This window comes from Bombus fervidus, chromosome 3, assembly GCF_041682495.2.
Source record: "Bombus fervidus isolate BK054 chromosome 3, iyBomFerv1, whole genome shotgun sequence".
NCBI lineage: Eukaryota > Metazoa > Arthropoda > Insecta > Hymenoptera > Apidae > Bombus > Bombus fervidus.
This window is the reverse complement of record NC_091519.1, coordinates 13,057,605-13,080,120: the sequence shown is the minus strand read 5'-3', so window position 1 is coordinate 13,080,120 and position 22,516 is coordinate 13,057,605. Positions and strand designations below refer to the sequence as shown.

Below are 22,516 nucleotides of genomic sequence, written 5' to 3'. Positions count from 1 at the left end.
AGGATTATTTTTAACTTGAAATATGTTTGCTTTGATATTTTAAATGACTGAATAAAATGCGGACAAAATATTTTAACCATACACGTAAAGATTCAAGTATGTTACATACAATAACTATAAGAATATATTACAAAAACGTAAAAATTTGTACTTTAGATAGCAATGCGTTTAAAAGTTATTTTATGAATTCACTTTATTAATTACTGATTTAAAATCTCCAGCATTTTCTGTAAAATGTCAAGAAAGTAGAAGAAAGAAAGTACAACAAAAGTAAAAAAACAGTTAATTTTGTAATATAAATTTATAGTCTGCCGAATTAATACTCATATTTCTAAAACAGGGTCTATACACTTTCAAAATTTCAATCAAATCATACGCATAGTATTTCTTTTACCTCATATTCTAATTTCACCACATTGAATTTTCTAAAGAAAGATGATCTATTTATTTTAGACAACGCAGATCCTTTACTTTAGATATGCAAAGTCAAATGTATTTTTGTCAATAAAGACACAAAAAATCTTAGACGTCTAAATGTCAGCTTTAAGAACAGTAGACTTGCCTGCCTTCAAACTTAAATCTCCTTTCCAGTAGTAAAACTTAAATAACATTAACAACGGCAGTAATATTTACACCTACAGATGGAGGATATTAGACTTCGATTAAAATACAAGTAACTCAATAAATATGTATCCTAGGTACGATGGTTAAAGAATAACGATTCGTCATTCTTTATTCCAACGCTTAACGCTATCCTTCTTTCAACAAACACAATCCTAGAAGAATGCCGCTGAAGAAAAATGTTATGCGTGTATTTATTTGCCTTTGCGGGTCGAAGGTTTATTAAATTATTAAATGGAAATATTAAATGAAAATGAAGGTTTATTAAATGATTGTAATATATTATATAAATATATATATACGCATACATATATAAATATGTATAATTGTGTGTATAAAAATTGACATGTATATATATATATGTATATATATATACTTTTAATAATGACTTAATTTGTATAGTAAAAACATAGCTGAAATCTCATGTAAGATTGTTGGGATGTACGTGACATTTCTGTTGCATCATTAATCATCGTTATACTTTGAAAAATAATTAAGGAAGCGAACAATGCGTGGACGATTATGGCAGTTTTATTAATAAACGAAAGTTTTAGCAGAGAACATGGATTTACTGGATATGTAAATGTTTCATTAAATATAACTGTTACGTACATAATAATATGTTGTTATCTGTATAAAATAACGTTGATATAATACTCATATTGTATTTATGGTTTCACCTTTCACAGAATTAATAAAATCTGCGGAGATTCAAACGTATATTCTCCTTTTCATTCTATGAGGATTGAACATTTAGAAGATTTTATGAAAATGTACTAAAAAAGGATCAGGAGCATGTTTCTTTTTTTAATATGCTAATTGCCACGCGATTTTTATACGTATTTTGTCCTGGATAGATAGATTAAAGCGTACCATACCAAGACACTTCATTTTTGCAAAATATTCTATTGTGTTTGCGTATCTTTTATCTGTTATCTGTTATCTAAATCATTCACATTGCCGACCATTTTTTAGACCACAACATTTATCCTATTTTTTATCATTTTAAAAAATTTAGTTGGAAAACGTAGGCCACCGACGAACACCTTAACACTCAACGTGTTGAAGAATTAGCCTGCAATGTCAAAAAATGTCGAAAAAGGGATTTGGCAGAATGGATATAACAAATCGTTTAACTGTTTTAAATAATAAAGCTACTGAAAAATTAGACAAGCAATAAAGATACTGAAAAGAATCTAAAAATTGTATCATTATACACTTAATTTATTCTCGATTATTAAATTTACAAAACATCTTACGACTAAATAACCTTGATCTTAGACGAGATAAAGTATTCATCTTCCTTATCGTATGTATTACTCTTCAAACAATATCTTTATAGATATAAACATACATTTTATTAAAAGGAAATTATTTTATAACTGTAATGATTTTCTGATTAAATTTCATCACGTAAAAATTTATCAATTACATAAACATTACGACCAAAAGTATGAGGAATTGGAATTGGCATCATAATGTGTTTGCGACACATTGATATAGATAAGCTGTAAATAAATAATGAGTAGGAGCAAGTCAGAAATGTTATATATCTATAATAAAATAAATAATACAGTGTAAACATGTTTCCTATTTATGATTTTAAGTCACGCTTATCTACGCTTATCACTCATTTATATAATTTTATAACATTCGTAATTTAAGCAATCTAATCTATTACGAAACATAATATAAATAATTTTATCACTATTTCAACAAGATTCGATACAGAAGTGTAGAATATATAATTTTCCTTCTAAGATTCTAATATGCAATTGCATTTAATGAATACCGCAAACAGTGGAGATACAAATTTTATTGTATAAAAAAAAAGTAAAATTCTTACACATAGTTTCTATCGTTTACAGACAAAATATTTCATCTTCTAAACAAATTTTCTTACAATATACTAATTAATAATAAATTTTTAGTTCCTTCGATAGTAATATTAACTAAACAAACAATTATAATTATTTATAGTCAACAGGTCAGTAATACTATGTAAATCAATTTGCAAAAGTAATGTAATATTTCATTCCCAAAGACAAAATTAAGAACGTATCCTAATTATAAATAAATTTCCAATAATTTTAAATAATATTAGTTTTCCAATTTTCATGAAAATAGAAATATAATTTTTCTATATTATAATGACATGACAAAGAAAATATCATTAAAATTTAATTATAACAAAATAATTGTAGCAATGTTTAGTAATTATATGTCATACAGTATTATTAAGACATTGTAGTTATGCTTCATATAAAATTTCTTTTATACATTTTTTTATTCTTTTTCTTCCTTATTTTATTACTAGACGTGGAAGGATCCATACTACAGGATTTATTTACGTACCTTTCTATTTTTAAACGCCTACGATAGTTTATAAAAATATATAAGCCAAGTTGCAGTACATCATACATTTTAATCCACAACTTAACTTCTAAGAAAAAGTAAAAATTATGGAATATACCTATTTGTTAATTAAAATGATCTATGTGACCATAGGTTATTATAAAAACCATCTTGAAAATTTATTTTTGTCACTTTGACATAATGTTTAAGGTTTATTTTCCATCCAATTTTTTACTTTATCGCTTTCTTATTATCAAATTAATTTCACTATAATTGAACGAGTGAGAAAGCTGGATATCGTGAAATGTAAAAATATCTAAAAGGTACAAAAATAAATAGAAATTCTAACAACTTTTGTTTTGAATCCATTAATTGTTCAATAATTCAATAAGAATATTAATAATAAAAATAGAAATAATTGCAAATTATAATATTATTTCCAAATGTTTTCTGTTTATATTAGAATATAAATTCACAAATATCAAAAGAAATTTTACATTGCAGAAACAAATTATAAAATTTAGTGAAACGGATCCGCCGAAATATAGGAATTCATACTTTGTGATAGTAAATGTACAACAATTACTTCTGAAAACAATTTTATTTTATAGAAATCCCAATTACTGTGACCGCTGCAACTACATCTTTCAACGTTAATGTTACATTAGAAGAAGATGGAATTATCTAAAGGCATTATCTTATGGTTTACACTAATCAAACCTCTATTACCAATCTGTGCTTAGAAATGGGATGGTGTATACATATCAAAACGAATAATGCCCTAGATAACGAGCATTATTTTGGTGGTTCTAAGTATAAAAGCACAATAGAAAAGTTAAAATATCGTAACGTCACAGATAAATGCATTATACAGTAATCATGTAACACTCACTAATTATTTATGGACCTTAGAAATGTAAGTAAATGCTTACGAATTTTATTCTTATTAGATACTAAAATATGAATAGTACACACAGGAAAGTTTTATAAGACGTACAGTTCATATATGTACGTTTTACCGTGATATACCATTTAATACCATTAAAGGATCAATATTCCATGGAAGAATGTGGATCTAAATCTTTTTCATTTGTTTTACATTCCACTTTAATATAGGAGAAGTATGTTGCTTATTGCAGGTAATAATAAACAAGAAATTGAACAGTTTTTTATAATTAAAAAAAAGACAGAACAAGAAATTATCTCATTAGATTCTATTTCATTGTATATTCCAATTTCAATTAATTGTAATAAAAAAAATAATACAATGCACTTGATTTGCTAATACCAAATTAAGGTAAATATACACTTCTTTAAACATGGAAACTAAGTCCATAATATTAAGGGAAAATGGTGATGATTAGAATGAATGAGTCATACAATAAAGATAGCAACAGTTGTATGCAACAGCTAAATAAAAATGCAGTCATTAGAGTATCTAGTCAAACAATTACAGTTCTCCACTGTCAGCTACTACAATTTTTTTGGAAGTCTTTCCACTTTGAGATCCCATACTTTCCAACTGAAAAAAAGGAACACATATTATATTCTTCCTTATAAAAAAAAATAAGTAATACGCGCTATGTTAAAGTATCAACCTCTTTTTAAATTAAAAACTGCAAGATAGAAGAAATGAAAGCATTAATTACTCTTTATCAAGTTATAATATAGAAAAGCAAAATAATTGTTTATTAAAGGAAATATTAAAACAAATAATAAGAAACAAATATTCTTTCTCTACTACAATATCTATTCATAAAATACAATAAAATAAAATAAAAGATAAAAAATATGATTATATTACATACTTTTCTAACAACATCCATTCCTTCGATAACTTTTCCAAATACAACATGTTTGCCATCAAGCCAGCTTGTTTTGGCACTGGTGATGAAGAACTGACTACCATTTGTATTTGGACCAGCATTTGCCATGGAAAGAATACCAGGTTCGGTATGTTTCAATGAAAAGTTCTCATCATCAAATCTCGCACCATAGATGGACCTTCCACCAGTGCCATTGTGATTGGTGAAATCACCTCCTTGGCACATAAAGTTTGGAATCACTCTATGGAAACTGCTTCCTTTATAACCAAAGCCCCTCTCACCAGTACAAAGGACTCTAAAATTCTCTGCTGTTTTGGGGACAATATCACTCCTCAACTGAAAATTTAATACAGTTCTTTTAAAAAATGGAAATAAAAATGTAGTTATGCTTTATATACGCACAGTAACATTTGCATTTATATAAATCACTACCTCTAAAATTTAAAGAAAAATTAGTTAATTATGATCATCAAAAATAAATTACTAATAATAATTAATATAGGATATAATACAATGATGCCATAATCTATAAGTTATTCTTTTAACCGTTTGAGTCCCAGGGGTCTTTGAAAAAACAGGGTCGAAAAATCCCGAACAGCGCGATAGCGCTTGTCTTAATCGATTACGAAGAGAAACAAGCGGCGCAATAGCGCTCATCATATTTGTTATTTTATGAAATACATATATATTACTATATATATGTATTATTAGTTTATAAATATTTCAAGTTTCGTTCAATAAAAGTTATTGAGAAGATAACAATGAAACACAAAATATTATCAGTTGTCCGTATCGTTCAAATGTATTGGGACTTTTTGACACAAAATCTAAACAGCGCGATCGCGCTGCTTGGGACTCAAACGGTTAAGGTATAATGTATAGATTTGATTTATTTATTGAAGTGAAAAATTAATCTATTTATATAACAACATATATGTGTAGCATCAATAACTAAATTTATAGCATAGTAAGAAACGCATTACAGTATAATATAATAAGAAACGTTCAAACTTAAATGCAAATGAAATTGTATTACCACTTCCACTGTATCTATGACGTATTCGTAATTTGTTCACATCTCTTTTTGCTTTTTTTTTTTTCCACCTCCTCAATAAATTACAAAAAAAGATGTAACCGCAATATTTTAATCTTATACAACACTTGGAACTCTCAAAATAATTCTTAAAAACATATTTTGTAGTTGCGCATTCAAGTTTCACCTGTACGGAATACGTAATCAAACGTGTCAGCAGAAATCGGTGAATGGAAAATTTTACGATTCACTGCAGATCAAAAGAATGAGTAACGCAATACACGTTACATCTATCCAAATTATACTTTGCTACATCAAGCGAATGAAGATTCCACTTTATTGATACAAAATAACAGTTTTAAACAATAAAAATATGCGTGATAACGATTCTGAAGGAAATTCCAATCGAAAATCATCTCACGTAACCGGCTTTCAAGAAAATCCAAGATGGCCAATCATGCCGGGATTCCGACGACAACACATTTAAGAAGTAAAAACCATATTAATCGTGCACAATTTTCACTCACCTCCATTACGATGCGACCCACGGGTTTATTATCCGCGGTCATGTCAAAAAAAACGCGCGGCAGACTCATATTTTCTGCAACAGTAGCGAAACTTCGTGCGAGCAATGCGAAAGACGATCGTCTCGGCCGGGCGGTGGCTCCCAAATGGCTCAAATGGCTGAAGGTCGAATCAATTGACAGCCGGCAGATCGATCTCAACGCCATGTTCAAACTTTGTTACCTGAAAAATCAATTTCAAACGGCTCGATCTTTCGTTTCTACCGAGCAATATAGTTTCTATTATCTTCCAAAGACAATCAGTTACGATTTCAAGAAATTATTATGTAATAAAACGGTGGTTTTCCGTTTAATATCGATAATTATTGAACGACGAGCATGCTCCCTAAAGTTAGCCAATAAGATACGACATCTTCCATGACCATGTGAAATGACCAATAGCATGTTATGTTTTTAATCGTGTAACGGAAAAGTTACTATTCTATATAAAAGAATATATAAATATTTTATTAAAACTTATGGAATCAAAATAATAATAATAACAATTAAAGTGAAAGTATAAATGAAAATATAAAATTTATAGAAAATGTTGATTATACTTATAAATCTGAAACAACCAATAATATGCTTTGTTATATAATAAAAGAAGACGTAATATTCATATCGAAACTTATAGAAACGAAAAACTTAATTAGAATAAAATTCTACATGAAAATGTAAAATTTACACAAAACGATAGTTATATTTATAAAATTCATTTTCGTGATTATAATTTCGTGTTGGAAATATTCATTACACTGCATTCTTCTACTTTATAAATTCATGTGATTTTATATTACATATCTTTATGTGGTTACGCCTTAAAGTTTCTTAACGTGAGTGGCAAAAATAATGTATACTATTATTATTTCTGTTATTGGCGTATAATGCGTATAATACATATCTTCCAATAATTAAACATATTTTATAATTTGCAAATTATTAAAAATATCCATGATTTAAATTGAATGTTTATATGTTTGCATATAGAATTAATTTATTCGTTTTTACGTTATTGAAAAATATTGCAAGCTGTGCGCTTAATTCTATTTAAAATATTAATAGTCCATGTTAACTACATATACTTATATGTATATTCTCATCAATAGACTGCGGGTTTTTATGCAAATTCATATTTTCGAAAATTAAAAAAGTAGAACCTCGATAGAAAATTGTTAAATATTTCTTTACAGCATTGTTTCCTATAAATGCATAAAAATATGCAATCTAGTTATCTAATTCTTATCTTTTGTTTCGTTGATATCACTGTTTTAATTATAGCTTATTACTGGGAACCTTGTTTCACTTCGTAATGGGAAAGAGAGCATGCAATTACACTAATATGACTCATTTAACATAACTAAAGGATGTTATGTCATGAATTGCCTTGGATCTTGATAATCTTTTGATTGTGGACCAATCATGATTCTGTTCTATTTTATTGTGTATCTACCACCGGACATGACGTTTTCATGTCATTATCGCCATAATAGAGTAAAAATATATCACTTGAATTTTCTATTAATATATTTTTCAATAAAATCACATTTAAACAATCGATTATTACCGTAGATTTAAAACTACTTTTTCGAAAATACACAAATTCAAATACATCAAAATATTAAATACCAACTTTCGATAATAAACGGTAACTGTTTCCATCCAGTCTGAATGTAACGAGTATGCTTCCTATGCTTCTATTGTGCGTCTGACAATCAGTATATAACAGAATCAAATTAAAATTTAAAAAATTTTTTTACAATCATTTAAATTTTAATTATTTATTTCTAGACAGTAATTTAGGAAAATTAATTATGCTGCATATTTGAAGTAATATCTATATCGCATAAAAATTGCATTAAGAACATTTGAAAAATTGAAAATTTAATTTCGCTTCCTGCATAGAGTGACATTTGATTTCAGTAGTTATAGGTGAAAAGATGGCGCCCGAATGAAGGACGCTTAATTAAGTGTAGTCAAAATATCGTTAAATTTGTGTTGTTAATAATATCATATATTCCTTAGGAAATGAGTAATCTTTCACCATTTGGAGGTGGTAAAAACCCACCGTGGGTCCGTAATGCAGGTAAAGTAGTTTTATTACTAATATATGTCTTATTGTCGATCCGTGTGCAAGTCAACAATGTTGCCAAATTTCTGTTACAACTTATACAAGTCGATAAATTTATAAAATATTTCTTACTAATATTTTGTGCAATATCAAGTTATTAAAAACTAATTCATAATACATATTTTTAAGTAATAAACAGTGGAATGCTTTGAAAGAAACAAAATGTTTAGTGTTGCATCTTTAATTTGCAATAGTTATTTTTGAAACAAATGAATTTTCTCTTTTATTTGTAAATATATTTTACTTATATTCATATGAATGTCATACCTGGAGCAATCGTTCTTTAAATATAAATAGTGTATCTGTGCACTGTAAATATTTTTATAATTATTGTTTGATTTGTATCTCGAAGAAGGAAATTTATTATATGTAACTATATATTTGTGTATATGAAATTTATTATATGTACTTATGTACAAAAATGTAAGATGTTCGTAGGATATACTACAAATAAACAAACTAATTTATCGATATAAATTGTGCAACGCATTTATAATATGATTGATATATCATAAATAATTAAGTGTAATAATATTTAAATATATAAATTTGGGGCATTTTATTTTTATCTATACATAGGGCAAGGAATTCAAAATATTCAACAACAAATGTTAGGTCAAGCAATGGGTAGTATAGGTGGACAACCTATGGTTCAGTATCAACAACAAACTCAACAAGTTTACCAACAAAGTTTAGGACTACAACAGGTTAGTATGAATAATAATGTACTTTAAGGTATATGTATAAGTAATATAATAAGAATATGTAATGCCTTATTAATTACATGTTAAATTTTTATTATATCTCATGGTTATCTTTATTAATCTATGTCTATTATAATTTTTATTGATATATATGAACATGTATCTTATAAAATAGCCCAATATAACAATGGCTTCAATGGCAACACTTGGATCTAATTTACCATCGGGTATAGCTGGTCAATTATATCCACAAGTAGCTACTGTTTCTTATCCACCACCAAGAGCATTAAATACAAATGCATTTCAACCTTCTGTGGCTGGTGTTCCACAGCAAGTACAACAAAATGTACCTTCATCATCTACCAAGCAAAGAGTTTTTACTGGCACAGTTACACAAGTATATGACAACTTTGGTTTTGTGGATGAAGATGTATTCTTTCAAACAAAGTAATGATAGTATATAAGACTATGTTTATTATATTTGTAAGTTAAAATTTATAATACATGACATTAAACTCTTACAGTGCGTGTGTTAAAGGATCTAATCCTGTTGTGGGTGATCGAGTATTGGTAGAAGCCTCATATAATCCATCCATGCCATTTAAATGGAGTGCCACTAGAATACAAGTACTTCCTATGGGAAATAATAATAATAACACTAATACACAACAAAATAATCAAGCCACTCGTCAACAACAACAATCACAACCTCAACAGAATCGAACCTCAGGAACATATAATGCTGTACCTCCACCTGCTGAAAATGCTAATAATAGGTAATTAATACTAAATTATATTACATACATCTTAACAATAACAGATCATGGTTACATACAAAATTTAGGTATGTCATGTGAACACTTTTTGTAACAAAGTATATAGTATAATAGTTTTGTTGAAGATATATAATTGTTGGTAGATTTACAACTAGTGCAACAAGTGCTAATACAGCTAGTAACCGAAACAAAGTTGGAAGAGTAAGAGAAAGGTCTCCACGTGAACGGAAAAACGAGGAAGAAGAAATTGAGAGAAAAAGGCGTCGTGAAGAAAGAATTAGAGAACGTGAAAAGAAAGAAGAACGTAGTCCGTCGAGGACTAGGAGAAGTAAATCTCCAAGACCAAGACGACGTACCAGAGTTGTGCCGCGATACATGGTACAGATACCAAAAATAGCACTTGATTTGTAAGTATATTTTTTACGTGATATTAATAAAAATCATATTGTTATGTACCACATTCTTGTAATATACTTGAAAAATTAAGACTTAATTAATTATTATTTTAGACCCGAAGCAGATGTACTTGAGATAAGAAGACGTTATCAAAATATGTATATTCCTAGCGATTTTTTTTCTACTAATTTCCGATGGGTTGATGCTTTTCCACCACATATGCCATTTGCCCTTAATAAACCATGTTCTTTTCATGTCATGCACAAAGATGTTGATCCTTATGTCGAAAATTCAGCAGTACTAGAACCTTCAGATGCTGATTATCTTTTCTCTGCAAAGGTTCGTTATATTACAGTTGTAAAAATTATTGGTAGAATAACTTTTGAAATGAATACTTTTTATTAAGTTGTACATATTATTTTGTAGGTTATGTTGATATCTATGCCTGCCATGGAAGAAATTTATAAACGGTGTTGTGGTGTGTCCGAGGATAGAGATCCAGATCGCGATTATGTACATCCTACGCGTTTAATAAATTTCTTAGTAGGCTTACGGGGTAAAAACGAAACAATGGCTATTGGTGGACCATGGAGTCCTTCTTTGGATGGTCCTAATCCTGAAAAGGACCCATCGGTATTGATTAGAACAGCAGTAAGGACCTGTAAAGCGCTCACGGGGATAGATCTATCCAGTTGCACTCAGTGGTACGGTTCTCCAAATATTGATACTCTTTTCTACTTTTATTGCTATCTTAAATAGAATTTAAAGCACTACATCGAAAGAGCAACGTGATGCTATCTAGTATTTCTGCCCATTATTGTTCTATTATTCGCCGATACATTGTCAAGTTACTTAAGAAAAGATTATCACAAAAATTAAAAACTCTCATCGGTTGAAAATTTTGGACTCGTCGGCTCCGTCCAGCATTCCATGTTGTATAAATGTATGATACGCACATTCTTTGGATATAACGGCATATAATTTAATTATGTTGAAGACGTGAGATAGAATGTTATAGTGTTAAGAAAGATCCGGCAGGCGTACCATCCGTGAAAGAAAGTAACTTCTAATGCGAGTTCTGAATTGATAACTAAGGTTGTAGCTCAATCTCTACAGAGGAGGTATGTATTTGTTCTATACACGACCGACCGATGGAGATTGCTGCACTGGATCCTGTATCGAGCACCCAGATGATATTCAAGCAGTCGTGGCAGACAAGATCATCACTATTGTTCTATGATCATTGTGACCCATTCAGTTGTGCTTTATCAAACGGTCTACAATGTGCGCTGTGTGTGGCTTTGTATGCAGTGCGTGGGCTTTACGAACAAGCGAACGAACACTTAGCATATAAGGCAAAGCTAAGCGGCATTAACCTGAGTTGACGTTTGGGTATTGTTTTTCCTTGCGGCACAGGTACCGTTTCCTGGAACTCTACTACAGACGTGCAGAAACTACCCACAAGTCGGGGCGAGTGGTGCCCTCTCGCGTTGAAACCGTCATACTATTTCTCCCAGATGTTTGGAGCTGTGTACCCACTAAATTGGAATGGGATGGTCTGCAACTCAGCTATAAGAAACAACTGGAGCGAAAATTGCTGCGTGCTGCCTCTAGTCCCGACGATTTGGATGCTGCCAATGAGACTGATGAGGCTGCCGTCGCTGATCAAAAGGCACTGCCAACATCATCCCATATTACTTTTACCTTTTTATTACATTATATAATCGTGCAACTGTTTTCCCCATTACTAAACTGGATTTTCAATATAGGCTGTACTTGCTCATTGATCCTATCGTCAAGTGTCTGTTCGTTCCTTGAGCATTTAACTTTTTAATATTAATTTAGACCACCTAAATGGCTTTTTTTTATTGAATGCTGTCATATTATATAAGTAGTTAATTGCTGTATCAATATTTCAACTTTTATTATTTCAATCCATAAATATATATCAGTTTTATAAAATGACTCAGTAACATATGAATAATGTTGTGACATTGATAAAATTTTAAATCGAATAATTTATTATTTATAGATATACGCATATCATTCTTATATCACATTTTTAATACCATTGAGAGAACGGTTTATTACCTATGTAAAATAATGTAATGTGCTTAATATAAAATTGACCTAATAGTTAATTGCTATAGAATCTTAAGATATCTTGATTATCAAAAGATTGTAAAGCAAAGAAAGTTAACATAACAAAAAAGATCAATGAGTAATGTATTGCAAGTATTCCCTTAGCCACTGGCAGTCACATTGCATTAACAAGAGAAGCAAGCAAGCCTAGCTCGGAGAAGAGCACAGCTGAGCCATTCCCTTTCCTGAAACCTTCACCATCATTGATAAATCATTCAAAAATTTCATTTGATAATCGTTATATACAACATTATTGATATTATCCATAACCTATCAACCACACAGACACCAGAGCCAGGACACTATGAGAATCTAGCAGTTACTTGAGTCATACTTGAAGGTCATCGTGAATGGAGAACCGTGTATATCATTAAAATGTGAGAGAGTGATGAAAGAATGAAGAGGGAGTGGTTTCGTTTCGTTATATAGGGGCTGCTTCTGTTTTGTAGTTTTCTATTCTGTTTTTTACTTCTATAACATAATGCACAAATTCTTTTTTTCAGGATGATCCAGTACCAGAGAAGAAGGATCCTACTCATTACTCTGAATTGGATCCAAAGTCTATGAATGTTAGTTTCAATGTAGTTGATTATATTTTTATCGTTTAGCATGAATTTATACGCCATTGGTTTTATGCAGGTGAATGAACTAAGGCAAGAATTAGCAGCCCGTAATTTAAATTGCAAAGGTTTGAAATCGCAATTACTTGCAAGACTTATGAAAACAATAACGTTAGAACAAGCGAAAGAAGAGGGACGGCAAGATGATTTAGACGAAAATGAAAAAGATATCTCACCTCCACCGAAAGAAGAAGAGGATAAAAAATTTAAGGATATTAAGGATGTAAGATTCTTTATACATATATGTGTAATTTTGCTTTGCCCACAAAATATTACAGTAAAATATTAATAATTAACTTTATGTAACATTAATATGCAGCACGATGAAGATAGGAGAAAACTTTGTGAACGTGAACGAGCTGCTCTTGAAAAACGATATACTTTACCCGAATCATCTCATATTATTGTCCATCCATCTAGAATGGCTAAAAGTGGAAAATTTGACTGTACTGTCATGTCTTTGAGCGTTCTTTTAGATTATAGACCAGAAGATACAAAGGTAATTATTTCTTTCTTGTTATACACAAAACATAAGTCGCATACCTAGTGTCATATAAATAAACAAATATAAAAATTTATACTTTATCATCATTTTTTTTTATTCAGGAGCATTCCTTTGAGGTATCACTTTTCGCAGAACTTTTTAACGAGATGTTAATGCGCGATTTTGGTTTCCGAATTTATCGAGCATTATGTAGTCTGCCTGAAAAACCAAAAGAAAAAGACGAAGATAAGAAGAAGGACAAGAAAGATGATAAAAGAGACGAGAAAAAAGATGATAAGAGAAAAGATGATGACAAGAGATGTAATAGGAAAGACGAGAGAAAGGATGATAAACGAAGAGAAGGAAGTAAAGATAAAAAAGATGAGAAAGATGCAAAAAGTAAAACAGATGACAGGGATCGGGAAAAAGAAAAAAACGATGACGATGATGATGATGAGGAAGATGAATCTGATGTAATTATTTTTAAACATATTAAATATGTGTATGTATCTTATGTTTTCTATAAAAATTTATATAACGATTATATTTTATAGGACGATGATTCGATTAAGGATGGTAGAAGAGATAGGGAAAAAGATGGAAGGAAAAGGAAGATAAAATTGTATACACATGATCCTTATCTCTTACTATCTTTCGTTTATTTCGATCAAACTCATTGTGGTTATATATTTGACAAAGATATAGAAGAACTTATTTATACTTTAGGACTGAATTTATCAAGAGCTCAAGTTCGTAAGTTAGTACAAAAGGTTGTAACAAGGGATTCTTTGCATTATCGTAAATTAACAGACAGGTCGAGGGAAGATGACATAAAGGAGGAAAAGAAAGATGAAAAGGAAACTGATAAAACAGATTCTACTAAGGTAGACAGCGATGAAGAAATATTACGTTCATTAGCACTTGGTATATTTTAAATGTCATTTTAAGTTTTATCATATCCTAATAATTGATACATAATGTATTAATATTTTATTATTTTTGTACTTCAGGAAATAAAAAATTGTTACCTGTGTTCGTTGGAAGTGGACCACCATCAAAAAGAGCACGTAGGGAAGATGCGCTTACGGAACAGTCTGAAGAATCAGTTGTATCAGAAGGTTTTGTTATGTATAAAGGTTCTTTGTTAGATGTAGAAAAACTTGTTAGCCAGTTACAAAGATCAGAAAAAGCTCGGTTAGATACGGAAGAACGTTTAATGGAATTACAGCATGAGTTGTGCGTAGTAAATGAAAAATCAACAAAACAGACAAACAATATCAAAGCCCTTTCTGAAGATTTAAAAATATACAAAGACAAATTAAGAAATACAGATGAAAAGCTTAGAAAAGTATCGGTGAGTGTATCACTTTTTAAATTGTTTTCTTTCTTTTTGTTCTAATGTAATATTTCAAAAATATACTTATATGATGTTTTTTCTGTGCAGTCTGAATGTCATACATACCTTACAGCAGTAAAAAATATGTATCATATAGCAGCAAAAATGATGCAGTCTGATACGAAAAAAGTGGAAGTTGTAGAAATTCAAGATGAAAAAATTGGTGAGGTTAATGGATCGGAGGTTGAAACTAAATTCAAAACGGACACAAGATGGGGTGATAACAAAGTTCCAATAAAAAAGGAATTCGCAGAAACGGATAAAGACAAGAAATGCGACAATAAAGTCTCAATTAAAAAAGAAATAACAGACCCTGACAAAGAAAAGAAATAAAACAAGATTACGTTCTTTATTTATCATAAAAGATGTGAACGCACTTTTGTCAAATTCTAACTGTATTAGTAACAAGAAAATTAAAAATGTGTTTAGTGATAAACAGCACAGGACATGAATGGGGCAAATTTACCCATATGAAAGTAAAACTGACTTTGAAGACTCTGTTTTATAACTTTTTTCACTCAGTGACAATATGTAGTAAACCTGTTTCTGTGGATATTACGTTAGAAGTAAGGAAGATTACGCGTTCAAGTAATATAAAAATGAGTGATATGAAATAATACAAATATTAGAACGAATGATTAAACTGCAATTTTTCATATAAATTTGTTGAATTTTATGCAAACAGATAAAGTTCTTAGCCTTTGAAATACTAAAGTAACTTTGATTTGCCATAAAGTGCCAGGTACTGATAGACAGCTCTATTTTGTGATTTCAGAATAAGTTTACATTGAAAATTATTGTTATATAATAATTAATACACTTTCAAATTTTTACCATATTTCTGGGTAAATCTATATAATTGCCAACCAATTTCTTAAAACTAGTAGCCCTTTTTCTTTTTATTTTGTTTCGTGATAAATTCTGTGATTTCTTCAGAAAAGATTTATTATAATGCAATTTTTTTTTGGTAAATTATGTTTAATATAATAGTTAGCGTTGTTGCTTTCATGTATGGATTATAATGTCTATAATCCTTATGTGACTTTATGTGGATAATTTAATGATATTTATAGAGATAAATATCATTTTGTTTGACAATGGCAATGTATTTGTATTATGTTATAAGTGTATTTATTGCTTTGTACACAGGAGATAGTATGATAAAATAAAACTTTTACGCAATATGTATAACACCAACTGTAAGGTACACACTAATGATTAATTTATGGGATATCGTTAGCATTATTTTTCTCAAATTGCTTATGGAGTGAAACTTTGTCTTTTCTATACTGTAATTACTGTAAATACTTTTACAAAGACGGTACCTAAGAGTAATTTGAACACCAAAGTATCTGTAGAAAATGTAGTATCCAGTGGTCATACCATTATACATATATATAAACTACAATAATTTATTTAAAAAAGCAGTTGTAAAAAATTGCATTGCAATTTTTTTATATATATCTACGGTTTTTATTAATATTATTTATTTTAACATAAATTTTACCAAAATTTTCATGTTAATTATGGCTTAATATGGTAGAAAGATGAGTGCTCATGATGTCCCCCATTTTGAACACACATTGCTCATTATATGAATATGACCTGAATGCATAAAAAATAGGACACAATAATTTTCGAACACCAGTTGTCTTGTGTTCTATTAACAAATAGCCAAGGAGACTATTTTGTATAAAATAATCTACTGTAAAGACATTCTCTTTTATAGTTTATTATTAGAAAATTACATCCATGTCAAGAAACCGTTAATGTGTTAAAGGTAAATTTATAGGTATGGAGCGGTAAACAAGGTGTATATGAAGTTATAAACATTGTAAAATTCCTTGGCAAGTGATACTTTGAAATATAACGAGATACACGAACAAAATAAATTTTAAACACTCTATACGCTTTTTGTTTATACCTTTGCATATTTATTACTAAAAGATTTAGAACAATAATCTTTTTATGCTACGTTTTATGAACATTTTTTGACATTATATGTCCTAGGTACATTTTGAAATTTAATTATATTTAATTTCGTAATATTATTATATTCTCGTAGCATGGGTAAAATTTTATACATTTCTAGATAATAACGAATTCTTTTCAAAACAGATAGGGCATAAAAAACTAAGAATGCATTCAAACATAATTTTATTTATTTATTATCCTATCATATTTAGGGCCACAGAGAAAATATATTTATACATAAGTATAATATACAAATTAGAATAAGGTTTATCTACTACAGGCAAATTATCAGTATTTCTATTTAGTTACAAGTGAAAGCTTTTTTATTTATATATGTATATTACTTTGCAAATATTAAATAAGACAGATACTACTTACACTTTATTAAAGATCTTACAAGGTTGATTTGTGCCTGCCATATGTTTAATATTAAACATTCAAAGATGCTTATGATTAAATTTTACATTTCTAAGTACAATACTACCCCAATCGAGGAACAGTAGTACTTACAGTGACTTATTATTTTGTTATATTTAAATCATTGCTTAAAGAAATTTATGTTTACTTGATAATCTGCTACAATCTAGTCATATTCAGTTTATTGAATACAAAGGAATTTCACATCATAGCAAAATCTTTCTATCAATTTTATAAACTTTAATATTCTTGAAAAGCAATAATTACAGTTGATTAAAAAGAAGGAAATTAAAATTGATTTAACATTGCAAATGAATTGCAAGGAGAAAGTTTGTGTTTATACACAAATTTGCAAGCCATTCATAATTTGTTAATTAACTAATCTTTTTATTTTGTAATAATTTCAAAATATTACAAATTGTTAAATTTCTGTTGAATTCAATACACAAAGATACGTCTTGCTAAAAAGTTTTCTTTCTTAAAAATATTTTGCAAAATATTAGGGAATGTAAAAATGCTAGCACTGTAGATAGCTCTATTGCAAATATGTATAACACATTTCCACATTAAATGAGTGTTATCACTTTAAGTCGTTAATAATTTATTTCCTTCTTAAATACACCACATCTTAGGAATGTTTTCAATTGGAAGATATATAGATTAATATAGTAAAAGCATATGTACATTGAAGTAATATTAAATTAAAAAAAATTATACTGTATGTTTATGTTAATTTATGAAATAAAATTATACGGAAGTTAACGAAGTTCCAACAAAAATGGGTAGAAATGTATAAACACAAATTTCTCAGATTTTACATAAATCTATTTGTACCGTCACATAGAATATGAAGTAATAGAGAGAGAACTGAAAATTTGATAAATGATTGACAATACAAAACAGAATATAAAACACAGAAATTTTTTCACTAAATAATAATACTACAGATATTAAAGATGAGAAAGACAGTGATAAAAAAATACAAAGTTTGTACTTTCCCTTCACAAAACTTTTACTTTAGAGATCAGTAAATAACTTCACTTTAAATTTAGAAAAATGATTTTTAATAAAATTATCTTTATTATTAGATCAAATATATTCAATAAAAGGTTTTGTTCAATCATTCCAACAGAAACACATTAATAATTAAAATAATCAAAACATCCGTAATTATTTTAGAAGTAACATTATTTTGTAGTAGTCAGTCTGTAGCTTTAAAAATATTCTGTCTACTGCAATATGTTTATATATATATATATATATTGATATTTTCCTGTCTTTCATTATGAAGGTGACATATATTAAATTCAATATTTTTGCATATAAAAAATTGTTTTATGCCCTTAATTTCTTTTTATTATTATAGCATTTTACAAATTAAAGAACAAATAAAAAAATGTACAATATATATACGAGATATTTAGCATCCCCTGATGTCAAATAATTTTGTAAATAAATTTTTTGTTTTTAATGAAATAGTACGATATGCATGATCATCATATAATTAATTTATTATGAACTAAACTCTATAAAATTGTTACATGTTTACCAATCATTTATAGCAATATTTATTGTCTTATTTATTTTATTTATATTAGTTACATTGTTATTTCATAACTTTCTTTTTTCTTCTTAACTAATCACATGAAAAAATGATTTTATAGTCACTTTATATTTTTGTTCGATGAATCAGGAGACTCTAAATATTAGATCTAAATTAAATTGTAAATTAAAAAAATGTAATAGCACCAAATATAATCTTACAAATCAGCTATGGAATAAATTATAAGTAACATAAGTCGTAAAAAAAATCTACAAAATTATCCTGATTTTGATAATTGTGGTTTACTGTTGATATCAGGGTCGATTAAAGGCTATTATTTGACATCAAATATTTGTACATCAAATAAAAAATAATATAAAAAGATTAAGTTCTTTCGTTAAAAATTTTGCAATCAAGATCAATGTTTGTTATATTTAAAATCAAAGCTTTTATGTCTATATAAGACATAAATTATTACAATGATTAATCCTTTATCTTGTGTTTCTACTCTAAGTACAATAGTTGTAAAAGAATATAATGTACACTTTAAAAATATTACACTACAATATTACACTGTAATGTAATTAACATATGCTGTAATGGCAATAGTATTGCACTATAGTATACACTGTATGTAACATACATGCAGTATAATCACATATGTAATTACTGTACAATGCTATAGCATACACCATATGTAGTTACATATAGTGTAATTACGATAATTTCACAAGACTGATTATATGTTTTGTATGTATTTGCTGCATTTAAGTGTACTTTAAATATTAACTTTTAAGATATCAAAATGAAAAATAAAAGCTGCAGAATTCACATATTTCTTTAACGATCAAAGCTTTCATAGACAACTATTGTCAATTATCATGGACATAAATAAATAATTATTATAACTTTTGTATCCAATAAAAATGTGACTAATGCTCACATGAGGTCTCATAAGAGTGTACGCAACAAGATAAATGGATACTTTTTACAATATTACAAACATTACTCAAAGTATTCTCTAAATGAAAGTTAAAGCTATACATTGACATAATGAATGTATACCTTTAAACCTAGTCAGATAGAAAGTAATTAATAATTTACAATGTGTACAACTCAATGATCTTGTTGAAATGTCGTAGAATGAACCATGGTAATAGTTTCTATATGCGATATGAGAAAATCAAATGAAACGTGAACTTTAAATGATAGGAACTTATGAATTGCCCTTAACTCTCAACATATAATTTGTACATTATTTTTGCAGTTTAAGCGTAACGAACGCTAACAATTTTCTGGTTATTTGTGAAACTATAATAAAAAATTTTGTAAAATGATAACGAAGTATCTTTTTCAATGCTGAAACTAAAACAAAAATGCACCTAGATTACATATAGTTATCACATAGTAGCAACATGCCTGCTACGAATCGGCGGCAATAATTTCATTTAGCTATAAATAAAATTATCAAGCTATCTGAGCAGATCTTCGCGATCACGCGAATATGAACTAAAATTCCTTTTTAAAATAAAGTAGTTACGTATTGTGCGGTCGGCCTGTTGAAGTTAAGGTCCTCGCTGACCGTGGTATTAGAGTCGATGTCGCAGGTTTTTTAGCCGTCGGAATACACGATTTCACGGGATTCTCTTCCCTTTTTATGTCATGTTGTTCCTTTTCGTTCGATTCGGTGGACTTGGTGTCTTTCGGTTTGATAGTTTTCTTGTTCGAAGGGCTTTCTGCCGGCAATTTATCCGTATGCCCATTTTGACGATGCGAGGTTTCCTCTTGACGACATTTTATTGTACGTGGTATACGATCGGTCGACTTACGTGGGCTTCTGTTACCGTTAAGCTCTCCGAGCAATGGAGGACGCTGTCGATCCCCAGAATCACTCCATCTGCAAGTAAAACGATCAATCTCAGCGATATTTACATATTTTCATATTAATTCGTCAGGTTGATGCAGAAAATTCTTATGACCACATATGCAATTGTAATATTTTACGTGCACAAGTGCATATACGTTTATAACGTGTATATACGTATATGTGTAAGGCATACGTTTGTTGCGGCTACCAGTGTTTCTCTTGCAAGTAACAGGTTTGTGAGAAAAATATAAAAGGACAAAATTCGTTATTCTTTTTATACATAATAGCAAATTTATACATAATTATTATTCATAGTACTATATATCGCTACAGCATTATCTTAACGTTGTAACAGAAATGTATAAGAATTTTTGCAGCAACTTGGTCTTTTTATCTCACGATACAATTGCTAACGAATTTTATACTTTTTTTTTTTACAAAAATTAAACTTTTGAAAACCATATTTATTTGTATCTTCGATAATTTTTATTCGACGAATAGATCGAATGTTAAACGTGTCAAAAGAGAATGATTCGAAATTATATATGAAGATGAAACTCACCCCACACAGCTATCAAACGCAGCATGAAACATTATTAATTGTAAATCTATTATAACCTCAAAAGAGTATTTTAAGAAAATGAATAATGAGTAATTTTCAACTGATCATATATATTTATCTATTTGTATTACATGCTAGGAGAGTTAGTATGCCATGAAAGTTAGAAGAATATTACACAGATACTTTGAAAGCAAATTACACATTTTATACGATGTACCATTAAAGTTGCATTTCGAACTGTTGAAACATTAAAATTTGTTAGTTAAAATACTTCGAACTTTGCGTTCAGACAGGGCTTGCAATCGAATCAAATTATCAGTATGCGTTCCTTCTGATTATTAATATAAGTAAAAATTTACAGATCAACGTTATTTCGATTTAAAGAAGTATCCAAGAGACTATCGTCTTCCTTTTCTTAAACGACGAAACGCACGAACGTTATACATTACACGCGCAAACTTATGCATATTATTTTTGTTTTATAAAAAAGAAATATATACTTTTTGCTGATAAGTGTTACTAAAAATTCACAAGTAAATGTAACATTATTTTTGAATATTAATTATTATTTACTCGTTCAACTTGCACTGGTATATTCATAAAAAAAAAAAAAAAATATTCTAACATAAGCAAAACACTTTTATCGATTAAATTATCGATATCGACAGAAGAATATACATGTACCACTTACAATCGAACACCACTAATAAATGTTAATCGACGAACCTTTCAGGCTCAAAAATATTTTATCGAATCTTTTCGAAATACATCATCGATAATAGCAAGGAGATTCGGTCACAAACCCTGACGCAAGACAAAATGTTACCAAACGCAGTCGAACGTTGTTTCATATTAGTTTACGTTTGTAGTAGGTATCCAAAAAACATAATCGAATAGAAGTAGCACGAAACAAAAGTAAAAGCAAAAGATTATTATCACACTTGTGCATGCAAAAGGAACGAGAGAAGTGTTAGAATTGAATGATCAAACAAGTGATCCTAATGTAAAAAAGATGCACGAATATAAGGGCGTTTAATGCAGAGAGTAGCAAATATCCCAATATTAAGTCACATAAACTGACCGACTCTACCTTCCCGATCCTGAAG

General features: G+C 28.9%; 3 protein-coding genes across 10 annotated transcripts in view; 1 reads left to right on the top strand and 2 right to left on the bottom strand.

The window, feature by feature from the left end:
• Window positions 1-3,558: 3,558 nt before the first annotated feature.
• Window positions 3,559-6,667, bottom strand: LOC139985256 (peptidyl-prolyl cis-trans isomerase). The gene is made up of 3 exons (XM_071999548.1): window positions 6,363-6,667; window positions 4,785-5,138; window positions 3,559-4,498 (listed from the first exon to the last, which is right to left on the bottom strand). The coding sequence occupies exons 1-3, from the start codon at window positions 6,564-6,566 to the stop codon at window positions 4,427-4,429; spliced, it is 630 nt and encodes a 209-aa protein (XP_071855649.1). The 5' UTR covers window positions 6,567-6,667; the 3' UTR covers window positions 3,559-4,426.
• Window positions 6,668-8,316: 1,649 nt separating this feature from the next.
• LOC139998522 (cell division cycle and apoptosis regulator protein 1) lies at window positions 8,317-16,951 on the top strand. Its single transcript, XM_072023129.1, has 15 exons — window positions 8,317-8,484; window positions 9,109-9,236; window positions 9,409-9,680; window positions 9,758-10,009; window positions 10,153-10,416; window positions 10,519-10,744; window positions 10,832-11,109; window positions 11,822-12,077; window positions 13,051-13,116; window positions 13,187-13,390; window positions 13,487-13,666; window positions 13,774-14,124; window positions 14,206-14,575; window positions 14,662-15,005; window positions 15,096-16,951. Exons 1-15 carry the CDS (start codon window positions 8,427-8,429, stop codon window positions 15,378-15,380), a joined length of 3,534 nt encoding a protein of 1,177 aa, XP_071879230.1. The 5' UTR covers window positions 8,317-8,426; the 3' UTR covers window positions 15,381-16,951.
• A 1,817-nt stretch (window positions 16,952-18,768) lies between these two features.
• Window positions 18,769-22,516, bottom strand: part of LOC139998523 (uncharacterized) — a 67,277-nt gene continuing 63,529 nt past the window's right edge. For 5 of the 8 annotated variants that reach the window (XM_071999538.1, XM_072023130.1, XM_072023131.1 and 2 more), the window contains one exon: window positions 18,769-20,878. In XM_071999538.1, the coding sequence (XP_071855639.1) occupies window positions 20,518-20,878 (361 nt within the window). In that variant the 3' untranslated portion in view covers window positions 18,769-20,517. Of the gene's footprint in view, window positions 20,879-22,491 lie in introns of all 8 variants that reach the window. The other 3 variants (XM_071999540.1, XM_071999541.1, XM_071999543.1) reach the window with 3 other exon arrangements.